Consider the following 24,103-nt stretch of genomic DNA (forward strand, 5'->3'; position numbering starts at 1 on the left):
TACACTTTCTGGAGATGACGTGCACAAGTGGGTGTCTTAAGACAGGCTGGTGGGCGTCTGTATACACAAAGCAATCGCACGCAAAGTAGTGGGCATGCTTATGCCTTGCCGTGCGATCATCTGCCTTGCTGGGTGTGTGCCAGATTTGCATATGCTGGGTGCGATCATACGCATCTAGCGAGCAGGTCCGAATCAAGTCCAGTGTGACTGAAATCTCCCCAAGATGGGTCCAGAAACTGCAGCACTACTTCTCCAGTGTTATGCCACAGTAAAGCTTGCTAGGCTGCAGGCAGGGAAAGCTGCTTCTGGTCTCTGGTGAGCTTGGATCTGTGACAGCATGCCCACATATAGAGGCACCATGGCTCTCCCCCTCAGTGCAGATTACTGACTATCGGCCTTGGCCATCAGGATACATAGTGGAGAGAGAACTAACAAGATAGCTCACAAATGCACGCCTTACTCCTAGTCCACCATGGCCTCGCCCCCATGCACCTTTTCTTTTGATAAAGTTCTGAACATGCTGTGGATCAGAAATCTCACTGAATTGGCTTCAAATCCCCTAACTGATAATTTATTGTGTTTTTCTCTAAAATACTGAATATTTTAACTTTCTGTTGAGTCAGCGCCTCACCAAAGTGTAATCCTGTAGTTTCTATGTATTTATCAAATTAGCATAATGCCATAGTACTGTTCACTATGAACAGAAAACTGAACAGGGCCTTCAAAAGTGTGGATGGGCCCAGATACTGGGGTGGGAAGTGACTAAATCTGGGAGGTGTGGCCACACCCACTAAAAAAATAAAAAATACTATGTGCTTTTGCACTCTGCTAAGGGGGCTACTGCAATGCCGATCTCAGCAGTCCAGCTCAGCAACTTTCCCTGGCCCATGCTGCATCACGCTGCAAATGGGGACAATGTCACCCTCAGCAATTAACCCAGGCCTCTGCTAGGCCCTTCCGACAAGCCCAGTTAGATAGTATCCACTCCTTCCACCCCTCTCAATGACACTGGGGGATAAATTTATTAAGAATCGTGTCTGGAACAAGTTGAAACACTCACAGTATCTCTGAAGGACAGGAGACTTTTAACAGTGGAAACATTAAAATTTACCAAGAATCATATTTTGCTGAATCGTGTTTTTCAGTGATGTATGTGTTCATGCTGGTTTTAAAAATCTGGGGAACCTTATGCAATTTATTCCCCATATTTTTAAAATGAGGACCGGCTCACAGAGCCCAGTGCTGGTTCATGAAATTTAGGGAACCCCTACACATTTTGACCCCCATATTTTTAGAACCTGGACTGGCTCCCAGAGCCCAGGGCTGGCTAGGCTTTTTTTGGGGGGGGGACCCCCGCATCATTTAAAAAAAAATGTAACCCATTTTTTTTATTTACAGAAACAAACACGGATCACACTAATCTGTGTATGTTTATGCTAAACACAAAGCTCAAGAGGTAGTCTATTTAAAACTTCTATTATAGCCCAAGTTTGCTAAAATTATACCCGTGATTATAATCATGATTCTTGGTAAATTCCAGTGTTGTATTCCTGTCTATGGAAATTACTTGCGAGTTTATTTCTATTTGTGTTTTCTCCCGTTTTGCAGAGAGTTTCATGATTTATCACCGAGTTTGCCTTTAGTAATTTCTGAGCGCCATCTCGACCAGACACGATTCTTAGTAAATTTACCCCTTGGTCTGAAAGATGAGAATCCGAAGAGTTATTTTACACCTGGAAAGAGAAGCAGTGGAATGTTTGTATGATTTTATATTTCTGGAGTCTACTTTGAAAAATGGAACAATTTGTAATCAAATTCTTTTGCTACATTGTGATGAATAAAAACAGTTTGAAAGGCACAAAATAAAACACAAATAAGTTAACTTCCAGCAACTTTATGTGCACTTGATTGTACATGCTGAAATGTCCATGCTCACCAGTACTAGTTCTATGAAGTTCTATCATGATAAAAGTTGGGTCCTCTGAACGGCATGTCGAGAATGTGGCACTCTGTTGTAGGTCCACCTCACCCTTCCTCCAAGCCTCTGGGAGCATGGACTTCTGAGATGGGTTCTTATATGGGGTTGTAGTCAAAATGTCGACAATGACAATATCGACATTCATAACATTGACACTACAATGCGACAGTTATGATGTTGACATTGCAAAATTGTTAACAGACAAAATGCTGATATTCTCAGAATGTCGACAGGTGAAATTTTGACATTGTCAGAATGTCAACATTAGGGTTAGGCTGCGAGAGGAGTTTAGGGTCAGGCTGCAGGCGGGCGAATATGTTTAGCCACTAGTAGGAGGGTTAGGGTTAAGAGAGAAATACTCATCCAAATGTTTGAGGAACAGAGGTCCGAACCAGAAGTCAGATGACTGCTGGGACCCAGAAGATGGCACTGGAGCTGCTAAAGCCGTTAGGAGCAGGTAAGTCACCTCTGTGCCACCAGGGGCAATACAGGTGTGTCCTTGTTCATCTAGCCTCAATATGCCATGCAGCATGTTATGCCTGGCATGAGTGAGTTGCCAGGTCCTATGCAACTGTGCGAGCATCGGGCATCTGTTTTTGCCGAAAGTATGCTGCGTTGGGTGGCTAGGATGCACCAGAAGACTGTGCTGGTTAATTTGATATTTGACACTTGCATATCTGTGTGCAACTCATACTTGTCTACTCTCCCGGAATCTGCGGGAGGCTCACGATTTTTCAGGTAGACCCCCGCACCTCAGGAAGAGTAGCTACTTCTCCTGCATCCCACCCACTTTCAAATGAAGTGGGCAGAATGGAAAGAATCTTTCCTGGGAATTTGCATTCCAACAGAGAGATTAAAATGACACAATTCTATAATAATTGTGTCATTTATCACCCATTTTATAAATGTGTGCAATTCATGGCATTTCACCATGAGGGGGTGAGGCCTAATGACACAAATAGTCTGGCCCCGCCCCATCCCAATCAAAACTCATGTGTATCTCTCTACAGGCTTCACCGGGAGAGGATGTTTTCAAAAGTCTGCAAGTATGGTGCAACTGAGTTTATAAACAGAACTTGGGGAAAAATGTAATAGGGTCCGAGTTTGGAAAATGTGCGAGTATAGAGTTATACTCACACATTTTCAGAACTCACCCTATGTAATATGCTGCAAGAACATGCAAACTCACATGATTCTCACTCCCCCGCAATCCGCAATGGCAAAATATGCATCCAGATGTTTTGCCATTGTGAGGATACAAGTTGGGCAATATAATAGAGTGCAACTGTTTAACTCGCATACTATTACAGCCTGAAAACTTGAGAGAAATGAGATCTGTGAGATCCGTGCATGTTTCTGTGAGGTATGAAAAGTAAATAGTGATTTTTTTGAGTTTTTAAATGAGTTCATCCTCCCTCTCCCCACAAGCATAACCACCCCCGAACTCTGTTGAGCCTTATCTGGTTCTTAAAATACAGGGGAAAAATGCTTAGGGTTCCCCTGTATTTTATGAACCAGCACCAGACTCTGTGGAGCCTCTCCTGGTTTTTACAATACAGGGGAAAAATTTGTAGGGTTCTCCTGTATTTTCTGAACCAGCACCAGGCTCTTTTGAGCCGGTCATGGTTGTGGAAATACAGGGGTAAAAATGAATAAGGACTCTATCTAGTGGGGGTGTAATGTCACAGCAAGGGAATCATTTCACCAGGTCCCCCAGCCAAACCATTATACCTGACTGCTAGTCAGTCCAGGTCAGGGATCCATGGGAAGGTGGGAACCCTCCCAATAAAGGGGTTCCCCCTCTCCAGGGTTAACCCAGGCATTGGCTGAGTGCCGGGTTGATTGTGTAAATGCGTGTGTAAAAATAGATTTAATAATATTGTATTTTACTGGAGAACTAGAGGTCTCAGCAAGCCTCCCCCAAATGCTGGTATTTGGAGAACCACAAGAACCAGCATGCGGGGCACTAAGGGCCCGCTGGTACCACTAGTTTACCTGCAAAATAAATATTAAAATAATCACAAGACAAACACACCATGAAAGTAAAATTTTATTTAAACATACATTCACACACACATTTATGCTCACACTCATGCATATCACCTATAATCCCTGTAGCCATTCATGTCCACTTGTCAAGTAGCATCCACAACACCTGTAAAAAAAATCAAAACTCACCTATTGCTAGTGTAGATCATGTTCTCTTCATTCCAAGTAGGCATCCAAGGGGTTAAAAACAAAGAAACTGACTCGTGAAACCAGGTTGGACAGGATGAAGGGTATGTATTTACATATACACTTCCTCCGCATGAATGACTGGGACCCGGTGACTTCTATTACAAGAACCACCAGCCAGCAGGCACCTTCGTGGGAGCTGCCCGCTTATAGGCTCTGAGTGGTCAGCCTGTCTGTCACACTTTTTCCAATAGACTTCAATAATGGGAAAGCACCACTGAAGTCTACGGTAGGAGCTGCTACATTGTCGCCTATAATGTGAACTGGAAGGTTCGCCTCCATTAACCACAGATCTCATTGATCTGTGAAGGCTTCTGTATAACTTGGACCTTTTAATGCTAGGTGCATTAAGAGGTTAGAATTTTCATAGGAGAAAACTCACACACACTCACTTAATAAAATAGCTTCAAACTCACAAGTTTGAAGGCTATGACATTTGGTGAGTTGGGGGACAAACTTGGACCTTTAAATGTGTGAGAAGGTCCCGCAGGAAAAAGTCAGACCCTATTACATTTATCCCTTGGTATGGAAAAAAGCTGCTGCCGCAGCACTGTTGCTCTTTCCACGCTGATTGAGAGACTCTGTCGCACACAGATATAAGTGAAGCATATCAAATGAATCAGCAGTCTGGCGTGCCCAAGTTACAGTACATCACCGATGCATTTTCGGCAAAAAAGATGCAAACAGAAATCTTTTTGTGGTGCATCCATTGTTAATACATAGCCTATCAATTAATTTGAACCTGTTGAAATCACAATGAACAACTCATGAACTCAATATGAAGGTCCGTTAGTGAATCCCAGTGAGTTAACAGGTTGTGTATTAAGAAATATGGATTTAGTCCACAAAATGACTGCCCCAACTGGGATTCTGACTGATGTTGGGATTCCGGCACCGACATTCAGAGAACCAGCATCCTGACAGCAAGAGCCAGATTAAGGGGGGCTTCTCTCTAGGGGCCCCTAATACTTTAATCAGGTGCAGCATAGAACTGTACTGGAAGATATAGAGCAGAAGGAAGGTGAAGTACTGTATGAGCTGGAGGTGGGGCTACACGGCACTATATAATCAGTGCCTGCAGAATGGGAGACGGGAGGAAACCTGACTATCTAGCAGCATGCTTACATGTTAAGATAGCTCAAGGAAGGGGTATAAGTGTATGACTATGTATGTATGCATACCCTCCAACTATCCCAATTTTGGTGGCCCAGTCATTCATTTGAAGCACTGCCCCCCCTCCCTTGGGCTGCATTGTACTGTGGGGAGGAAAGATTGGGAGCAAATGCTCTCAACCTGCTGAGCACGCAAAAGCGGAGACAGCCCAGCAGCTGGAGTAGCAATATACACGTGACATGAATTCGGGGCGGGATGTGTGATCACGCTCCCTTTTCATGTACGCACTGAAGGCTAGCGCACGATAACCCAATTTTTGCATCCCAAATTTTGCTCTTTAGGGCACTCCAGTGTTAAGTGCTCCAGGCCCGCCAAAGCCTTAATCCAGCTCTGCCGTCAGCCGGGATCATGACTACATCCCCTATATATTTGTGATGCATAAAATATAATCTGTAATTTATTATCATCTGTAATTCCATCAAATTTGAGGTAATGGAACCTATATAAATATCGTGGAACAGATAATAAAAGAAAATACACATTCTAGCATTACTGTATATGGGTTTCTGTAAAATAAACAGGTCTTTATTTGACTCCATTAACTGTGAATGCTATCAACAATTTGTTCTTGCATACAATAAATTAAATAATAAATCTGTTAGGATTATAAATACAGTTTTACAAAAGGCAGATTAAAATAGAATTTCAATGCCTCTTTTCATTTTACTTTAAATAAAATCAGTTTATTTATTTTTTTCCTGGATTTCACCATTCACAGAAAATGTCCAATCAGATGTGTATTCAAAATGAGCTGTATATTCATGAACTCACTAATTAAGTTCCATTCATAGACGTGTGCAGAAACGGTTTAGAGAGAGATATAATTGCAGCCTTTACAAACACTTTACAGGAATGGTCTGTCTGTCAACATTTGTTCAAATTCTGCATTTAATCAACAGCAAAAGTGGAGGCTTTTAAATCTGCATTCACACAGAGCATTATGTCAAACCTGAAAAATAATAGTGATTTTCTTTTATAGTTACTTTAATCCTTTCAAGATCAATGTCTTCTGTCATTTGTATCATCACTTACACAACTAGTAGCAGTGACCAGTATGATGCCTAGTGGTAGATGTACTAAGCCTAGGAGAGAGAGATAGATAACGTACCAACCAATCAGTTCATAACTATCATTTTTCAAACACAGCCTGTAATGTTACTTTTAGGAGCTGATTGGTTGGTACTCTATCTCTCTCCACTTTATCTCTCTCCAAGGCTTAATACCACAATTTAAAGGAAAATTAAATGTTTAATAGATCAGAGTAAAAAGGTAATACACACATCTATAATCAATATACTGTATGTGTGTATTACATATATTGATTGCATTTTTATTCTCACCTATACATTTATGAACGCTCAGACTAAATGTATAGGTGAGAATAAAAATGCAATCCAGCAGAAGGCAATATGTGGAATGTAATACGGAACCAGAAAAAAGTCCCTCTCTTGTGAAATATGTCCATGGATCGCACTTTTCAATAACGTCAAAACTCACTGTCCAGATAAAAGTGCTAATAGTCTCACCCAAATGGATGATTTATCTCCCGCTGACCTGGTGTACAGGCTGAGGTAAGGTGCATGTATATATTACAGCAGTCCCCGTATCCACTGCAGCAGGCAGCCTTTAGGCAATGTCTCACTCACTTATGAACAATTAGCCATCCAGGTGCTGTACAGGTGGGTATTGGCTGCTGGTCTCAGTCCTGTGTTCTGAAGCAGCCGTTCTCACCGGGCTCTCCTATTACCAGAGGTATGCTGGCCTCTCTCTCCTGCTACAATAGTGAAGGTCCAGTGTTATGGGCACACTGCTCGCCAGAGCTCACAGATCAGTGGGGGGTGATAGACAGTCACAGTGGGCCAAGCGGTGTAAAGGTAATTTAGAAGCAAAAAGGCAGAGCAGTCACTGGATCCTTTAAGTGTTTCTCCAGGCAATAACACCCTGTTTCTTCAGAAGGCATGAACAGAGGAGTCAGCATATGTCTGCCAACAGGACAGCCCGGCAATAATGGCCGCTTCAGAACACAGGACTGAGACCAGCGGCCAATACCTATCTGTACAGCACCCGGACGGCTGATTGTTCATAAGTGCAGAGTGCGACGCTGCCTAAAGGCTGCCTGCTGCAGTGGATATGGGGACTGCTGTAATATATACATGCACCTTACCTCAGCCTGTAAACCAGGTCGAAGGGAGATAAATCATCTATTTGGGTGAGACTATTGGCACTATTATCTGGACAGTGAGTATTGACTTTATTGAAAAGTGCGATCCATGGACATATTGCACAAGAGAGGGACTTTGTTCTGATTCCATATTACACTCCATACTGTACCACTGGACACAATTATAATACATAATATATTACTCTCTATACAGACATAGTACAATACATCTCTCAACAAATCATGACCACTTATCATGATCATAAATACAATTCAATTACACTATATAGGCATACAAACATAGGACACTAAACCATGCAACCTGATCTGACCAATGTACATAATCATAATACAATTATAGTACCTCTATTCATATATAGGACACTACACTCCCAACGGGAAGCAGTTGGGAAGCCGATGGATGGAATCCCGACCGCCGGCTTCCCGACTCTCTAATCCCAGCAAGGGTTAAATGACAGGTGTTGAAATCTCGACGCCTGTCATTTTCCCTATGCATGGAGCCCAACACCCGGCTTACCGATCGAAGGTAAGCCGGGCGCGGACAGCCATGGGGGGGAGGGTTAGGTAGCCCCCGAGAGGTTAGGTTTAGGCTAGGGGAAGGGAGGGTTAGGGTTAGGCACCCCCGGGGGGAGGTTAGGGTTAGGAATCCCCCCGGGGGACTTAGGTTTAGGTGGCGGGGAAGGGGGGGGTTAGGTTTAGGCACTTGAAGGGGAGAGTAGGAGTAGGGCACCCCTAAGGGAGGGTTAGGGTTAGGGGGGTAGAATAGGTTAGTCAATACTTACCTTTCGACGATTGGGATTTTCACTGCAGCCGGGATGCCGCTGTCGTGCCATGCGGCCGTGGGTAAATCACACTGAATCCCTCCCAACATGTACTGACCACTGGACATGACCACATTACAATTTTATTACATTCTAAACAGACATAGGACTTTACACTACATCACCCAACATGACCTGATCAACCTATAGTACATAATCATAATGTAGTTCTAGCTTGGCCCTATATATTGCAATCCTCTCAATATTGAGAATCTCGTATACATTATTACTTTTCAATCAGCCCTCATTTATGTTTAGATGGAAAAAATGTCAGGAACTGAGTCTGTAGAGCTGAGACTTATTAAATACTAGACAAACCTATTCCCAGCAATGTAATCTACAGCACATAAATCAGTTTCTTTCTCCATTTACATCACAATTATCTTTATTGTGTGTCAGGATGTGGATTTGACCCTAATGTATGATTAAGAGTCTTAAAATGTTTAAAATGTGTTTTGATATTTGAGTATTAGTTGTAATTTACATTTGAGTGTCATCCACCCACCTATTCACCAAGCATCTGTGCTACATTAGGAGAATCAAAATTAAAAAAGATCTTTGTGGTGTCACTTTACCTTGATTGGATAATCTCTTTTCCATTTTTATTAAAGCATTCAATGTGTAGACAGCAGTATGTTTATACATATGGATTCATATTTATTTCTAGCAATGTCAAGTTCACAAGTCAGATTCAAATTACCTGTCTTTAATGCCACACATATCGATTTGCAAATCACTGAAAATCCCCAGGGTGCCCCGTTGAACTAAAATGAGGTCCTTGGGCTGATTATCAATAAATATGAGCCTCATGCATCCTTGGAACGATGAAATTGGATTTATACAGAAGGAATCTGCGAGGTGATCTGGACAGCCTGTTCAGTAAAAGACAAAGATACCACATCTAATCAAATTTTGGATAATACTTTTATTTTTCATGAGTAGAATTGATGGATAACCCTGAGGTCTCAATATTTCTGATGTTTTCTTTATTACATAAGCTTTGTCATAAAATCTCCGGTTATGAAGAAAGAAATCAGCTTGGCATAGGAGGTGAACTGCATCTCTCTCCTATTGTCTGCCTGCCTTTCTACCTCGCGTTCTGATTATTGCAGGTCACAGGGATTTTATTTTCATTTTTTTATTGTTTTATTTAATTTTGTTTGTGCCTGAAGGTCAGAGGCATTACAACTGAGATTAAAAACAGAGTTAACTTTTGTTGTAGATACGTTTAAAACAAAAACACTCTTTCATCATCTATGTTTAACAATTGCAAAAAGTAACCAAAAACTTGTGTTATATACATTTTGGATTGAAAAACACCTTATGTACTCTAAATGATGCCCCTCTTAATCTGGATCAGACCTTAGTGAGGTAGAGGAAAGTATCCCAACAAAGTAACCACCTTCTGACATTAAGCTGGGTGTGAGGTTTCTTTATTGGTATTATGACTGGCGTACTTCTACAGCTTTTAATCTAATTTTTTTACATTTTCCTTACAGTATGAATACCAATGACATTTTATGCAAACATTTAGCAGGAGTCCTTGTTGTTTAAAAAAAAAGAACGAAAACTAGGAGGATAATGCAATGAATACATGACCCGTTACTGATTTAAATATTTGACTTCATACAGTACATTATTTTATTATACAAACAAATTTAAATTTATGTACATAATGGGGCTCATTCAAAGTTGAGAACAAAGTAAAAAAAAAGTAACTTGCACCTTGGCAAAACCATGTTGCACTGTAGGTGGGGCAGATTTAAAATGTGCAGTGAGATTTAGATTTGGGAGGGGTGTGTCCAAAAGCAAATCTAAATTGCAGTGTAAAAATAACTCTGTCCATGTACAGGATTCATGGGCTACATGCAAAATCAGCCAATCAGCCAGTATTGCAAATGTAGCAATGCAATATGGTTTCTCTAGGTGATCAGTTACTTGGTTATTTTTGCTTTGTTCCCAAATCAGAATCAACTCAAATAACCTTAAATTCAAGCAATTACTGAACTTTCTTACATAAGTAAATTAGCTTCAGCTCCTCTCAGAATTGTGGGACCTAAATTAATTAAATTATTCTGTACCAATATAAACAGTACTTTGCTAATAAGCTTCAATAAGCCTCAGATTTTCCTAGGCTTAAAATCTAATTTACTAACCATTGCAACCAACCATCTATCAACTTTATCTGCCTATTGTAAATTAAACAATGAAAGCAAGCATCTGATTAGTTCAATCTAGCTGCCCCCTCTGGGAGGAGGTAGCCAGTACGGCACAGTGGGGGACATAGCGACGGACGTGATGCATGATTGGGGATGGAGCACTGTTTGTATTATTATCCCTTTCTGTATCATTACGTGCCTCCCAAGCTCTGTTTACCACATGGGTTACTAGTCCTAACATACAAATGCATTACAAAACTTTTAGACAACTTTTTAGCACATTTTATGAACACATTTATCATTTTTAGCATGAAGGGCATTATGGTTTACATTTTTTGGGGTAAAGAAACATTGGTTTAAAATGGTCTAAAAAACTAAAACAAATGTACTGTATAGTGAAATAAAAAATAAAATACAGATGTGACCTCACTTACTGGTTGTCTGTACAGCATATGGCATAAAGTTTGCATATTATTTGCATGGCAGTTACAGTGAAAAAGCCACTTACAGTGTTTCAGAGACTCTGGGCTGCAACTTTAATGGCACCGGAATTCTTTTTACACAGATGAAGCGCAACAGAACTTCATGTAAGGAAAAGCAGCAACCGCTCGCATCAAAGCCCTTTTTACACATTTTCAGACTCAGTCGTACACAAATGTACAAATGTTGCACAACAAATTGTTCAGTGTAAGCTAGCAATGTAGTTTTGGCACTTCTATGTGTTTTAAATATGCGAATCCGATGCACATTTGAACCAAAAATATGCTTGATGCTTCTGAGACGCCTGGGCACTGGTATGCTGAGAGGCGTTAATTGTTTCGACTGAAGCAACAGTACAAAAAAAAGGACACATCTGTACATGGCAACTTGCAATTGTTCATCATAAATATTATTACTATTATTATTGCTAATAATCAAAATCTGTACAGTTAAATAATGTTAACTGGAGGAACAAAAATCTAATTTATTTAAAGTCTTCTAATCAATATATAGAATCAGTGGGGTCACTACATGCTGTGGCACCTGGTATGGCATTGAGGTAATCCTTTTGGCATGCATGTGCGAAAGGGGGCATGGTTTCGTGCCCGTGAGGACACGTCCCCTGATGTGTACATTAGCCCAGCACTCTATGAACACAGGGTGATGTGGATCACGCACGCATCATCAGCATTGCTGCAGAGCTGCTTAGTGACACCATCCATGAGAGTGACACCAAAATAGCAGAGCTTCTCTGATATTTTGGTGTCATCCCCTCATATAGTGTCACCGGTGTGGGCCCCCTAGTGATGCCACTGTGTAGTGTTTTGGTGGTTTTGTAATACCATAGCATTAACTACAGTACTATACAGTGATAACTTCAAATAATAAACAACAGGAAACTCAAGGCACTATTTTGTGTAATATTGTATCTAGAGATACTTTATAAGAAATCTTGACCCATTTCAGTCTGACTTTCGTTATCTCCACTACACAGAAACTGCCTTCACAACAGTCAGCAATGACCTCCTTGCTGCCAAATCCAAGGGCCACTACTCTCTGCTCATTCTCCTTGAACTCGCTGCTGCTTTTGACACCAGGAACCACCCTCTCCTCCTGCAAATCCTTCACTCCATCAGTCTGCGTAATACTGCCCTCATTTAGTGGTTCTCCTACCGCTTTGACTGTTCTTTCTCTGTTTCCTCTCATGATTCCACTTCTCCTCCTCTTTAACTATCGGTGGGTATCCCCTAAGGTTCTGTTCTTGTACTTCTTCTGTTCTCCCTTTATACATCCCCTTTCAGCTCCAATATCATCTTTATGCTAATGACAGTCAGATCTATCTCCCTCTCTCTCCTCACTCGCATCTCCAGCTATCTCTCTGCAATTTCCTTCTGGATTTATCAGCACTTTTTTAAACTTAAAATGTCTAAAACTATGGGGCAAATTCAATTACTCGCGGGACTTCTCCCGCGAGTAATTGTGGGGTGAAAGTCCTGTGGCGCGGGGTTAAGCTATTCAATAGAATAGCTTTTTCCCCGTGTCAAAAAAACGGACTTTCACGCGAGAACACACTGATTCCGCGAGAACTGCGGAATCAGCGTGTTAGTCTTGCTCGCGCGAGGCCGAATACGGCGGCCTCACGCTGATTTTACCTCGCACCTACATGAGGTGCGAGGTAAAATCAAACAGCGGGGACTCGCGCGCGGGGTCTCAGGGACACCTGCGCGTGGAATCCCTGCTAAATGATTCCTGTCCAGCGCGCCAATTAGCCTCGGGGTAAACCCTGCGGCTAATTAAATATGCTCCTAAAATGGTAATCTTCCCACCCTTCTGAATAATCTCACCTCTCTCAATTTCATTATCTTTTGACAGTACCACCATCTCTTTTAACCCATAACTGTGCTGTCTTGGAGTTATCCTTGACTCATCCCTTACCTTCAAACCTCACATTCAGTACCTTTCACAGTCCTGCTGTTTCCATTTCAGAAATATCGCTGGTATCACACTCTTTCTCACTCTGAGGGTAACTAAGACCTTCATCTACTCACTGGTCATCTCTAGACTGAACTACTGTAACCCCCTCTTATCTGGCCTCCCTGTCACTCAGCTCTCTCCACTTAAATCTGTCCTCAGTGCTGCTGCCCAGCACAGCTTCCTCTCCAAATGCACTATGTCTGCCTTTCCTCTACTACAAGCCCTACATTCCTCACACTCACTTACAAAGCCCTCACCCAGTCCTCTCCTATTTACATCTCTGACCTTATTTCACTTCATACTGCAGACCATCCACTTTACTTCACAAATTAACACCACTTCTATTCCCAACTGATTACTTCTTCCCACTCTGGCCTCCAAGATTTTGCCTGTGCTGCTTCCTACCACTGGAAATATCTCCCTCTCACTATATGACTTTCCACCTCTCTACAAAATGTCAACACCTACTTCTTTATCAAAGCCTTCCAGGTCTCATTCTAACCCACTGCTTCATGCTCCTGGCTCACTATATCTCCCTTTTGTGTCTCCCGTTTGTCTTCCACTCCCCTTTAGATTGTAGGGCCCTCTTTCCTCATGTGTTTTTTCATCTCTCACTTATACCAGTATCTCCTCCCACTGCCAACAATGGCACCAAACCTTTGGGTTCAGCTGCCCCACTGCATACTTGAGTATTATGATTGTTGATGTGACAATGTTTATAAACATTGTCCATGTTACAGTATGTAATGTTTTGTACTGTAAATTACTTTTTTCTTGTTTTGTTCATACTATTTCTGTTCATGTACTTTGTAAGGCGCTGCAGACCCCTTGTGGTGCCATATAAATAAACAATAATAATAAGAATTAGAGCCGCAGGGAATGGGTCTATTGAAAGCAGTAGGAAATTAAGGGATTGTGGAAAAAGAGTACAATTTAGTAACCTGAGAATCAATGTAAGCTTTACTGTATTTTGCAATAACGTGATCCACAGAGTAAACAGTTTATATAATGAAAAATCACAGCATGCGATGAAGCTAGATAGGGAAGATAGATAGAGTAACTAAGGAACGTGCAATCCAAACAGTGGTTACAAATGAAGCGTCTCACCTCCAAAGTAGTATTGGTGCCCAGTGGAAATCTGTACTGGGAGTGTGACGTGAACTGGTGAAGTAGCCCCATTGTCCAGTGTTAGCGTCATGCGAAGTCTTCTTGCATTTATAGTAACTGTGTGCCATAATCCGTCATTCAAACCACTGCCTGGAGAATGAATAAAAGATTATTTCTGTTTTTTTTTCTCTATATAAAGGGTTAAAAGAAACAAAACAGAGAATGTAATAGAGATTATTATGATCAGCAGAGCACACTGTATTCTCCATAAAGGGGATACTAGGGTCATACTGTACAGTGTCCTTTTACTGCAATTTATTTGTTAAAGTCATTTGAATTACATGTCCTGTCTGTGTCCTCATAAAACAATTTTCTTATCAAAAATGTATTTTTTGGAATAGTAATCATTGCTTTATAGACTTTTTATCAGGTAAGATTACGCGTTCTGGAATTATTTACTATATAAATAAGTTTTCTGCGCTTGAGAGTGAATTAAAAGCTGCTCAGTTCTAAATTTATGATGTAATGATGAAAAACGAGCGCTATATGTGAAAAGCATTAAGTGTATAAAACAAATCAAAAACTTTATTATAGCATGGTATCCACAACAATAAAATAATGTTTATAGCCCTTTTTGGATTTAGGACCTCATTCAGAGTCGGTCGTTGCGGCCGCTCGGACATAAGGGAAAAGGGGTCGATATATGCAAATGAAGCGCTCGCAAGTTGCGTCCTTAAGATCGGATCGTTAGCTGGACGAGCGAGGGGAGGATGCGGCCAAAAGACTAAAATCACGCCCCCTTCTCGTTCGCAATACACGTCATCTCCGGGCATATAAGGATTAATCAAGACCATCGGAGCTGGTCCTAGAGCTTAAGGTTGACCATACCCTCTCTTAAGCACTACGATCAAGTCAGTGTAAAAACCTCCTATGTCACATATGCCATAACACTACTTAGTTAATTATGCACTCCCATGAAATGCCGTTTGCATAGTCAGGCACGCCTGCGTTCGGATCTCCACTCCCCCGTTCACAAGCACCTTCCCCTGTTACCACCCACAAACGCCTCATCCTGTCACTCAAACTAACGACCTGGCCAAGTTGAAGGAGAGAGAAATTTCCGATCGCAACAGCTAGTTTGCGCACGCGCATTGCAAAACTTATGCATGCGCTGTTTTGCAAACATCGCTGGGTACGACCGAGTAGCCGCTTACGACCGACTCTGAATGAGGTCCTTAGTGTGTTCTGGAATTGTTATTTACATTTTTTTTTTCACTTCATAAATGTATTAAATTCCTAACTTAAAAAAATATTGAATTGTAATGAAATTATAATTATTATTATTCAGCATTTATGTGGATAACAAGACGTCCAACACACAGAGAAGAAATACTTCAAGGAGATATTTCCTTCAGCTAATTATGATTAGCACAATGAGGTCTAAATTTACTAATGAACGTAAATTGAATGTGTTGTGAGATTCTCAAACTCCTTCAATGTTCGGGGACAGACTACTTACTTTGAGCTATATTCTTTATGTCTTGTTTCCACAGAGATATTCTAGTGAGACACATTCAGCAATATGGTCAAATTGTCCCATTTTCAACAGATGTATGGTCACAAGCCAATTGGCATGCCCACAAGTTATCCTCCGTTTGATATAGCATAATTATAGGCTAAATCCCATCAGCAAAGGATTTCTATCTGCTTGTTAATGCAATCATGTAACAACCACACTAACAGGTAATAAAGGGAACTGTTAGTTTCTTCCAATGTGGCCACCCACAAGTACTGCCAAATCAGAAAGTAATCCATTGTATGGAGCTCAGAGCAAGCAAGACTGGACTATTTTTATATGACCCACTATGGTCTGTTTAGCTACTTCCATTTTACCCCTCAGTCATACCAACACTGAGCCCCTGTCATGCAGCTACCCAGAATAAACCCTAGTAGAATAAATTGAAAAACCATTTATGAGCAAATCTTTCTATTTACTGACAGGAGCCTCAGAGGGGCAGCACAGCATTTTCTGGAACAGATCTTTCAGTGTGCTATACTGATGGTGAGACTTAGGTTACTTTTCAGGCAGCAGATAGATCTCTCAACCTATATAATAATTGCTGTACAGTCTCTTGGCACACCCTGCCAATACATGAGCTGATTCGCTACGAATTGCAATATAGCATATGCACACAGTTCAGTGGGATAGTATGCTAACCCATAGCGATCGCAATGCCACTGCAGCACTACATAAGGAAGCTCACTTTACCTTAGACACACATCTGTAATGGTTAGCAAGACTGCGAAAACATCGGTACAATCGAGTACCATCGGACCCATACGCACAGTTAAGGCAGGTCAGATCTCACTCAAGAATTGCTTACTTCAGCGCACGCTATGAGGCCCCAGGCTGCGTAGGGTATTGCAGTGGATAACTTATGCACATAGAAGAAAGGTGATAGCGCAACACATGAATATGGGTGTATAGTGGAACAGGTAAATAGTGTAGACTGATAATGTATACCTACATGAGGACTAATCACAAGGCAAATACATAAACACCTGGTTTAATGATAAAATAAATGATTAAAAAAGAAGCACCATAACAATAGGTGCAACTGTGGTACATGAATAAAGTATGGATGGTCTGATCATGAACATATAAGACAAACAATATAAATAAATTACATTTGGTATTTGGCATATAATATGATATTATTGTAACTTCATTGAGATAAAAAGTCAATAGATAAAAATGTGAGAAGAATCAATATGGGTGTGACCGGCGCTCCTTGGAAAAGTTCATGTGGAGATCCTTATAAAAAATGGGGAATTAAAAACCGTGTGTGGATGAGTTCCAATGAACATAACCTGCAGGTTGGTATATACAGTAGTTGATGATCCGTGTCCAAAGGATTCCGTAGAAATACTGGAACAGGTGGTGACTCCCAATATATTGGTCAGCTGTGCAGCTGACGAAGCTGTTTTGAGACAGAGAAACGCGTTAGACGGGCTTCACATGCTCCACAGTGCCAATTTGATCCCGTCTGAAAACCCACACGTTTCCATTGGATGTTCAGCAATATGTTTCCTGTCCTTTGTTTGGTTTCCTACTGGCACCATTCAGGATTATATGATCTCCCTCAGAACACTGCACTAAGCTGCACCCACACTCATACCCATATTGATTCTTCTCACATTTTTATCTATTGACTTTTTATCTCAATGAAGTTACAATAATATCATATTATATGCCAAATACCAAATGTAATTTATTTATATTGTTTGTCTTATATGTTCGTGATCAGACCATCCATACTTCATTCATGTACCACAGTTGCACCTATTTTTATGATGCTTCTTTTTTAATCATTTATTTTATCATTAAACCAGTTGTTTATGTATTTGCCATGTGATTAGTCCTCATCTAGGTATACATTATCAGTCTACACTATTTACCTGTTCCACTATACACCCATATTCACGTGTTGCGCTATCACCTTTCTTCTATGATCATATCCACACCAGGTGACCACTGTTCATTGATAGCAGCATCCTATTTATCATATTTGTCCATTTATTTATTATCATATTTAATTTTTTTTTTTTTCAGATACACAGATATACTATACACTACAGGTGGCTTCTAGAGTGCAGTCCATTTTTCTTCTTTTTGCTAATTTATGCACGCCCATGCAATGGCATTGAAATGCACTGGCACGCCTGGGTTTGGCTGCACATCACCTCTCACAAACGACACTTCCTGTCAATCACTGTGCGATGGGTCTGTGTGGTTACTGCAATCATAGTCCCGATCACAATGACTGGTTTGCGCACTGCGATGCATTAACATGTGCAGAACGCAACAATTCGGCTGATTGTGTGCATATAAGCAACTACATTCCTTGCTGAATCAGGCCCACAGTATGCTAAGAGAGCAGATCTACATTCGTGATTAAGTTTTCAACATGAACCTAAAATACTGTGCTGTCTTTTGGAGCTCCCGTCTGTAATATAAAATGTCAGATTTGAATACCAAACTGATCTTTCCGTTTTTTGCACCTGCTGTGTGCGCCAAAAATTGAAGCGTTAATTTATTAGTTTCCTCAATAGCTGGTTAGTAGCTGGTGTCCCCTGTACTGCCTTATAAGTTTATGCTTATTTCTAGTAATTCTATAAAGAGGTTGATCTACAATCATTTTGAACCTGTTGGGAATTTGATGAAATTTTATTGGTTCCATGACTTCACATGCCAATTTACTCTGACTCAAATATGTGGTTTATATTTATATTTTTTGCCATTCACATTTGAGGTTTGCTGTTTGCGTTCATGGTTCATATTAATATTAATTATTATAAATTTTTTACTTTTAAAAGTATTAAATTTAAACTTGAATGGACTTGAGCAAACTCGGACGTGTTTAAATCAGTACAATTTATTCAAAATTAACAACATTTTATTTTATCTATCAAATATTTGAGAAGTTTGCATTATTACACTGATCAAAATTGCTGGTTTGAAAAATGATTATTTATTAGAATTATTTTAAATTTGGACAATGGAGGAAGTGAATTAGTAATTATTGGAGAACCCATTTAATAAACAATTATTGCTTTACAGAGATTACGGCAGCATATTGGTAGGCAGTAGGTTCAACTGGCAAACAAGGACACTGGTTGCATGCAATCAATCAAAATTCAGGCCGATTATAATGTATTTTTAAATAGGCATACACAGACAAACAAAATGTTTGAGGAGTCACTGTAATAAAAATGCATTTGATATCCTACACAAGAGTGGTGGCTCAATAACGAACTAAAGACCACATGTAATGTCTCTGAAAACCCTGTTGTTTTTACTGACATTGGATCTATTAATGTATTTGAACCCCGATTGTTTTCATGTACTGTAAACTGAGATCATTTGCTGGAGACAAAGCATACTGACCCGACATTCCTCCCTTCCTCATCAATGACTGCTTTTCTCAATGTTTCTGTTTACGACCTAAATTTTCATGATTCAGTAAATCTGAACATTATAATTTAATACAATATACTGTAAAGCACTTGGGAGCCCGTAATGGCGGTAAATTATAGTAATTTACCATTGAAGTGGAATTCCTAGGTGCAATCTTGTCATGACTTGTGCACTGCAGAAGTCAAAGATAAACTCTATTATATGTAATGCTGATACAAGGCTTTTGGAGCTAATTTCAAATAATTTTACAAATCTGGTCCCAAATGGATTTGATATGACTTCCACCCTGTTGTGGACTACACCTCACTTTCAATTATTTTGCAGCTTAAATATGACTTCATGAAAAGACTTTTTGTTTACCCACTATATGGCACATGCAATATATTTATAACCAAATTGCCCAATGGTTATAAAATAAAACCTTATATTGTATAAACTACAGTAAGCCAGTTGCACATTGCTTTGCTCATATTACATTTACAATGTTCGGAGGGTTAATCACCATATTGTATATTTGTCAGAAAACAAGTGGATGGAGAAGGTTAACAAGTTATCGCAGAACATTATATGACACATGTAGATGAAGCCTGTTTCTTGAATGTACAAATTATCTATAAGGTAATAGCAAAATGTACTACTTTATTTTAGTCATAAATAAACCTACATAAAATACAATGTGCCATATAAAAGGCTTTACATTGATTTGCTATAAGATGTAAAAAATAAAAAATGTCACACACACCCAAACGATATAGCCTAAAAGAAGGAAGAAATACAAATAAAAATCTGATACTCTCCACGAAGGTGGAATATGAGTTCCACACTTGGGATTGGATTGACTAAGAGGCTTATAGCCTGGGCCAGTGCCGTGGGAGGCCACATAGGGTATTTGGCCCCCAGAGCGCTCCCACAGTATACTACACTTTTGTTTGCACTTAAATACACTTAAATATGTGATAGCCACGGTAAAAGTGTTGACCAGTTAATTCTATAATATCATATTTAGTCAACAACATGTCATAAGACCCCCGTTTGGGTTTTATACAATCAAAAACATTTAAACAGACAATACACACCATCCCATAAGGATAGAGATGGACGAATCAATTCAGCAGAGTTTTGTCACCCAAAAATCATGCTTGATTAATTTTGAAAATCCATTCTAGACCCAGAATTTGGGAGTATTAAAGGACGTCATTAGTGATATTATCTTATGCTAATTTGCTTGCTGGATACTTATAGATATTAATACTTTTTGCAAAGTGTCATTGTAAATGAAGAAAGAGCACACATTGATATAGAATAGAAGAAACAGCTTCATTTAGAGAAAATTAATTTAATAGTGCTTCAATAAAACCAGGATGCTCACAATGAGGCAGATAAAAGAATCACAGGATGAAACATTTAGAAGTAGGCTGCTCCCCACATCTTCCCATTTGAAGTCTTGAACAGCCTTGGCCGGGATTCTATGGTTTTATTGAATTTTTAATGCCTATGACCCATTTTTCTATTGTATTGACTCATCACCCTCCTACTGTACATCCTTCAAAAGATTCAAGTGGTGGAGTTTATTCTGATTGCTGGAACCTTGCCAATGGTGGAACAGTAGATATTTTACTTAAGGATTATAATCTATATTACCATTATTGTGATTTGATGATTTTGTCATTTATGATTTTAATTTTCATAAAGTGAACACTATCTTCACTATATTTTACATTACTATATTGGACACCAGTCAAATGATTTCTCCTCTCTTCTCCTCCCCTCTAACATTTACCCCAGCTGCAATTTCCCATGCACCTTTCTCTGCTTGCGTGTGTTCTCTCCACTTCCCCTTATCTGCAGTGGGAACCATTAGCAGAAAGATGGGGCTCGAGTCTATCCAAAGTTGGACATGCACAAAAATGCTCCCACTACAACTGTGTTACTCAGGGCAGACCTTGTAGAATCAAAATATAGATCGTATCATTGCCTGAAACCAGCAAAAATGTATTGACATAATATGTTGGAAGATCAATTTTATAAATACAGACAATAGCTAATCCATTGTGCATAGAAATGTGCCTTTTATAGTTATTCTAAATACTTTGTCTGTAATGGTCTTATTATTATTTTTACAATACAAAGTCGTTGGTAAATTTTTTCATTTTTTAGTAAGAAGTAATACTTGTCACCTTAGTGAATATAAGAGTAAGATTACCCATGACCATAACTAATGAAACGACAGCAAATTGAATGATTTTGACACTTTAATTCCTGTAGTTCATTATTTTTGAACACACGATCATTTGCCTTGTGAACCAAAAGGTGTTTATTGAACATGTTCCTTCTCCCTAGAGAGGTGTTATTCATCATCAGGTGCTATAACAGAGGGAATGTTTCTGGATGTACACTTTGATAGCATTAATGCTGTTTGAAATGTACAGCAACCATTTCTTGGTTTACTTCTTGCCGGAAAGATTGCACAATTTACATAATTATTTATTTGTTTATTTACTGGAAAGGGTTCTGTTTAGTTTATACTATTGTTTGGTGCTTCTGATGCATCTCATGACCAAAGTAAATTGTATTTTGCACATTCTTGCATGTATTTTGACTTATTAATATCTATCATGTGTTGGTATGTTCTGTAGATTAATGTGTTGTAGAACGGAAGCATTGGTGATAACTATCACTTTGCAGCTTCGATACAGAGTCATTCATATCCGCTTTTCATAAGTTGCAGCTTGGAAACTTGGAAGAGGACTCATTAGTGAAGCTGCTGGTATATTTTACTCCATTAACATGTGCAGTGATATTCCTTTATCTCCTGTCAGTTATTATTGACAGATAGCAGAAAAAGACTGTCGATCTCTGGGTCACTGTGTGTGATATGCACACAGTCACATTTTCAGGGTAATGATATTGTTAAAACTAGATGTTTGGCTGGCACTAGTATAGCAAGAATGCTTGGGAGTGAGGGTCTAAATATAGTTATTTTCATACCAAACTAATGGAACTGTTGCCTTTAAAATTTTGACAAATTTTGCATGTTTCATTTATGGAATCTGGCCTTGAGTATTCCAGTTCTACCCAATGATAACATGGCAGAATTAATTGAGTGTCACCATCAGAGCTGTATTAAAAGGGGTCAATATAATTAAGAGTGAAGGGGGTGAATTGCCATTGGAAAGGCATAGAAACGCCGGCAACAGCATGGCAATTTGCCCCCCACATGGCCCGATCTCATCCCAGACGCGCACATTTTTGCTCACAGCCCTATGGGACTGCAAACAGAAGTGTGCGAGTCTGGAGGTATCGTAAGTGCGGCATACAGCAGGTACTGTATGAGAACATCGCCCCAATTGAATTGACCCCCTAGGCTGTATAGTCCATGAAATGGGAATTTTCAAATACAGTATGGAAGAGCTGTTCCGTGGACTGATCAAAACAAAGTAAAACTTGAGGATTGTATCAGTAGAGCCGGGCCACCAGCCGAGTAGGCTTAGCTTACTCAGGCTAGCCAGCTTGTGAACAAGGAAACTGCTTCTGTGGACGTAGCCCCAGGCCTTGCCTGTCCCGGAAAACGGTGTGGACACGCCCCCGTCTCAGGGAATGCCGGCTGATCCTGCCACTGCACCACCCTTAAATGCCTCTGCCTGTCAACCAGACAGAGGCATACTATGGGCTGCATGCAACCACACAGGACCCATTCTGCACATTCGCAGACTGGGACCTGAGCACCCGCAGATTGCCGATAATTGGGAATCTGCGTTCAGCATTTCACACAATGAATTAGCCCCTAGGTAAGTGGGATTAGTATTTTTGGTGAGACTCTATACCATACAATATAATCCATACACTGACCTCCCTATAAAACACCACCACAATACTGACCCCTCTATAGCCTACGCTACTGAAGTCTCTATATCATACATTATATAACTATACTGCACTGTAAAACGTCACTATTCTACCTCTCTGTCCTACATCAGAGAGGGAAACACTGGAAAAGACAAAGGGTAAAATTTACAACATACACAGTAGACGAAGAAGAGAGAGAGAGAGAGAGAGAGTCTGAAAAAAGTAAAACACCGGGGAAATGTAGGGCAACAGACACACCATAGATAGAAGGAGGAAAGAGAGAACCAATAGAAAAACAAAGGAAAAAAATGGGCACAGGATACACAAAATGGGGGCTTTAGACTTATCTTTTAGGGGAGATGATTTAAGAATGAATCCTGACATCTCCCATTTCAATTTATTATTCCTGCCACTTTCAGTCCTTGCTCCTCCTATTTTCAGTCCCAACTGCTTTGGGCCCTGCACCTCCACATCCCAAACACCAGACAATGGGCATGTTCAGTGTCTACTAGGCACACTAGCCCTCCCTCCCATGCCCACTGGGCATATTCCCCACCCATTTGTGCATTTGCTTAAGTAACATACACCCCTGCCCCTATTATGCCTCTACTTACTTCATACAAGTGAATCTGATGCTTCACAGATAAAAGTGCCTGAATTGCCACAATTCAGTAAGTTACATAGCCACAGAGCCCAGTGTTGCACATGGGGCAAAAATAAACAGGTACTGTTCATATACAATATCAATGACAACCTAACACACAGAGGATGACAGAGACAGGCACACATAGAGAGGGATCAGAGACTTATGTAGAAGATGGGAAGACATGGAGTGGGAATGGAGTAAGAAACGGGCAGGGAAGAAGAGGGTATGCTATAAATTAAATTATGTAAATATGTTGTCACCATCATTGCTGACATAAATATCGTTCCAGACAATTAAAACCTCTAACTAAACCTGATCCTTAGCTTTTAATTTAAAAATCAATATTGCTGAAGCCTGGTCTATCTCTCTTATATCATAGTTCTCCCTTCTCTCCACACCCTCCTTGCAAATCATTTATTTTATACCATTCATCCCCACCAATATCCATCTTTAACCACCTCTGTATTTTCCCTTTGAATATTTTTCTAATTTCTCCCCATCCCCACTTATTATACCTTACTCTC

General features: G+C 40.1%; 1 protein-coding gene across 1 annotated transcript in view; it reads right to left on the minus strand.

The window, feature by feature from the left end:
- The window catches only part of CNTNAP5 (contactin associated protein family member 5), a 621,635-nt gene that overhangs the window by 261,496 nt on the left and 336,036 nt on the right, over positions 1 to 24,103 (minus strand). Inside the window, exons 9-10 of the mRNA XM_088473678.1 lie at positions 14,110 to 14,259; positions 9,090 to 9,261 (exon numbers count right to left, since the gene is read on the minus strand). Coding sequence (XP_088329804.1) covers positions 9,090 to 9,261; positions 14,110 to 14,259 — 322 coding nt within the window. The remainder of the gene's footprint in view (positions 1 to 9,089; positions 9,262 to 14,109; positions 14,260 to 24,103) is intronic.

Source organism: Taudactylus pleione, unplaced genomic scaffold, assembly GCF_031769625.1.
Source record: "Taudactylus pleione unplaced genomic scaffold, aTauple2 ptg000138l, whole genome shotgun sequence".
NCBI lineage: Eukaryota > Metazoa > Chordata > Amphibia > Anura > Myobatrachidae > Taudactylus > Taudactylus pleione.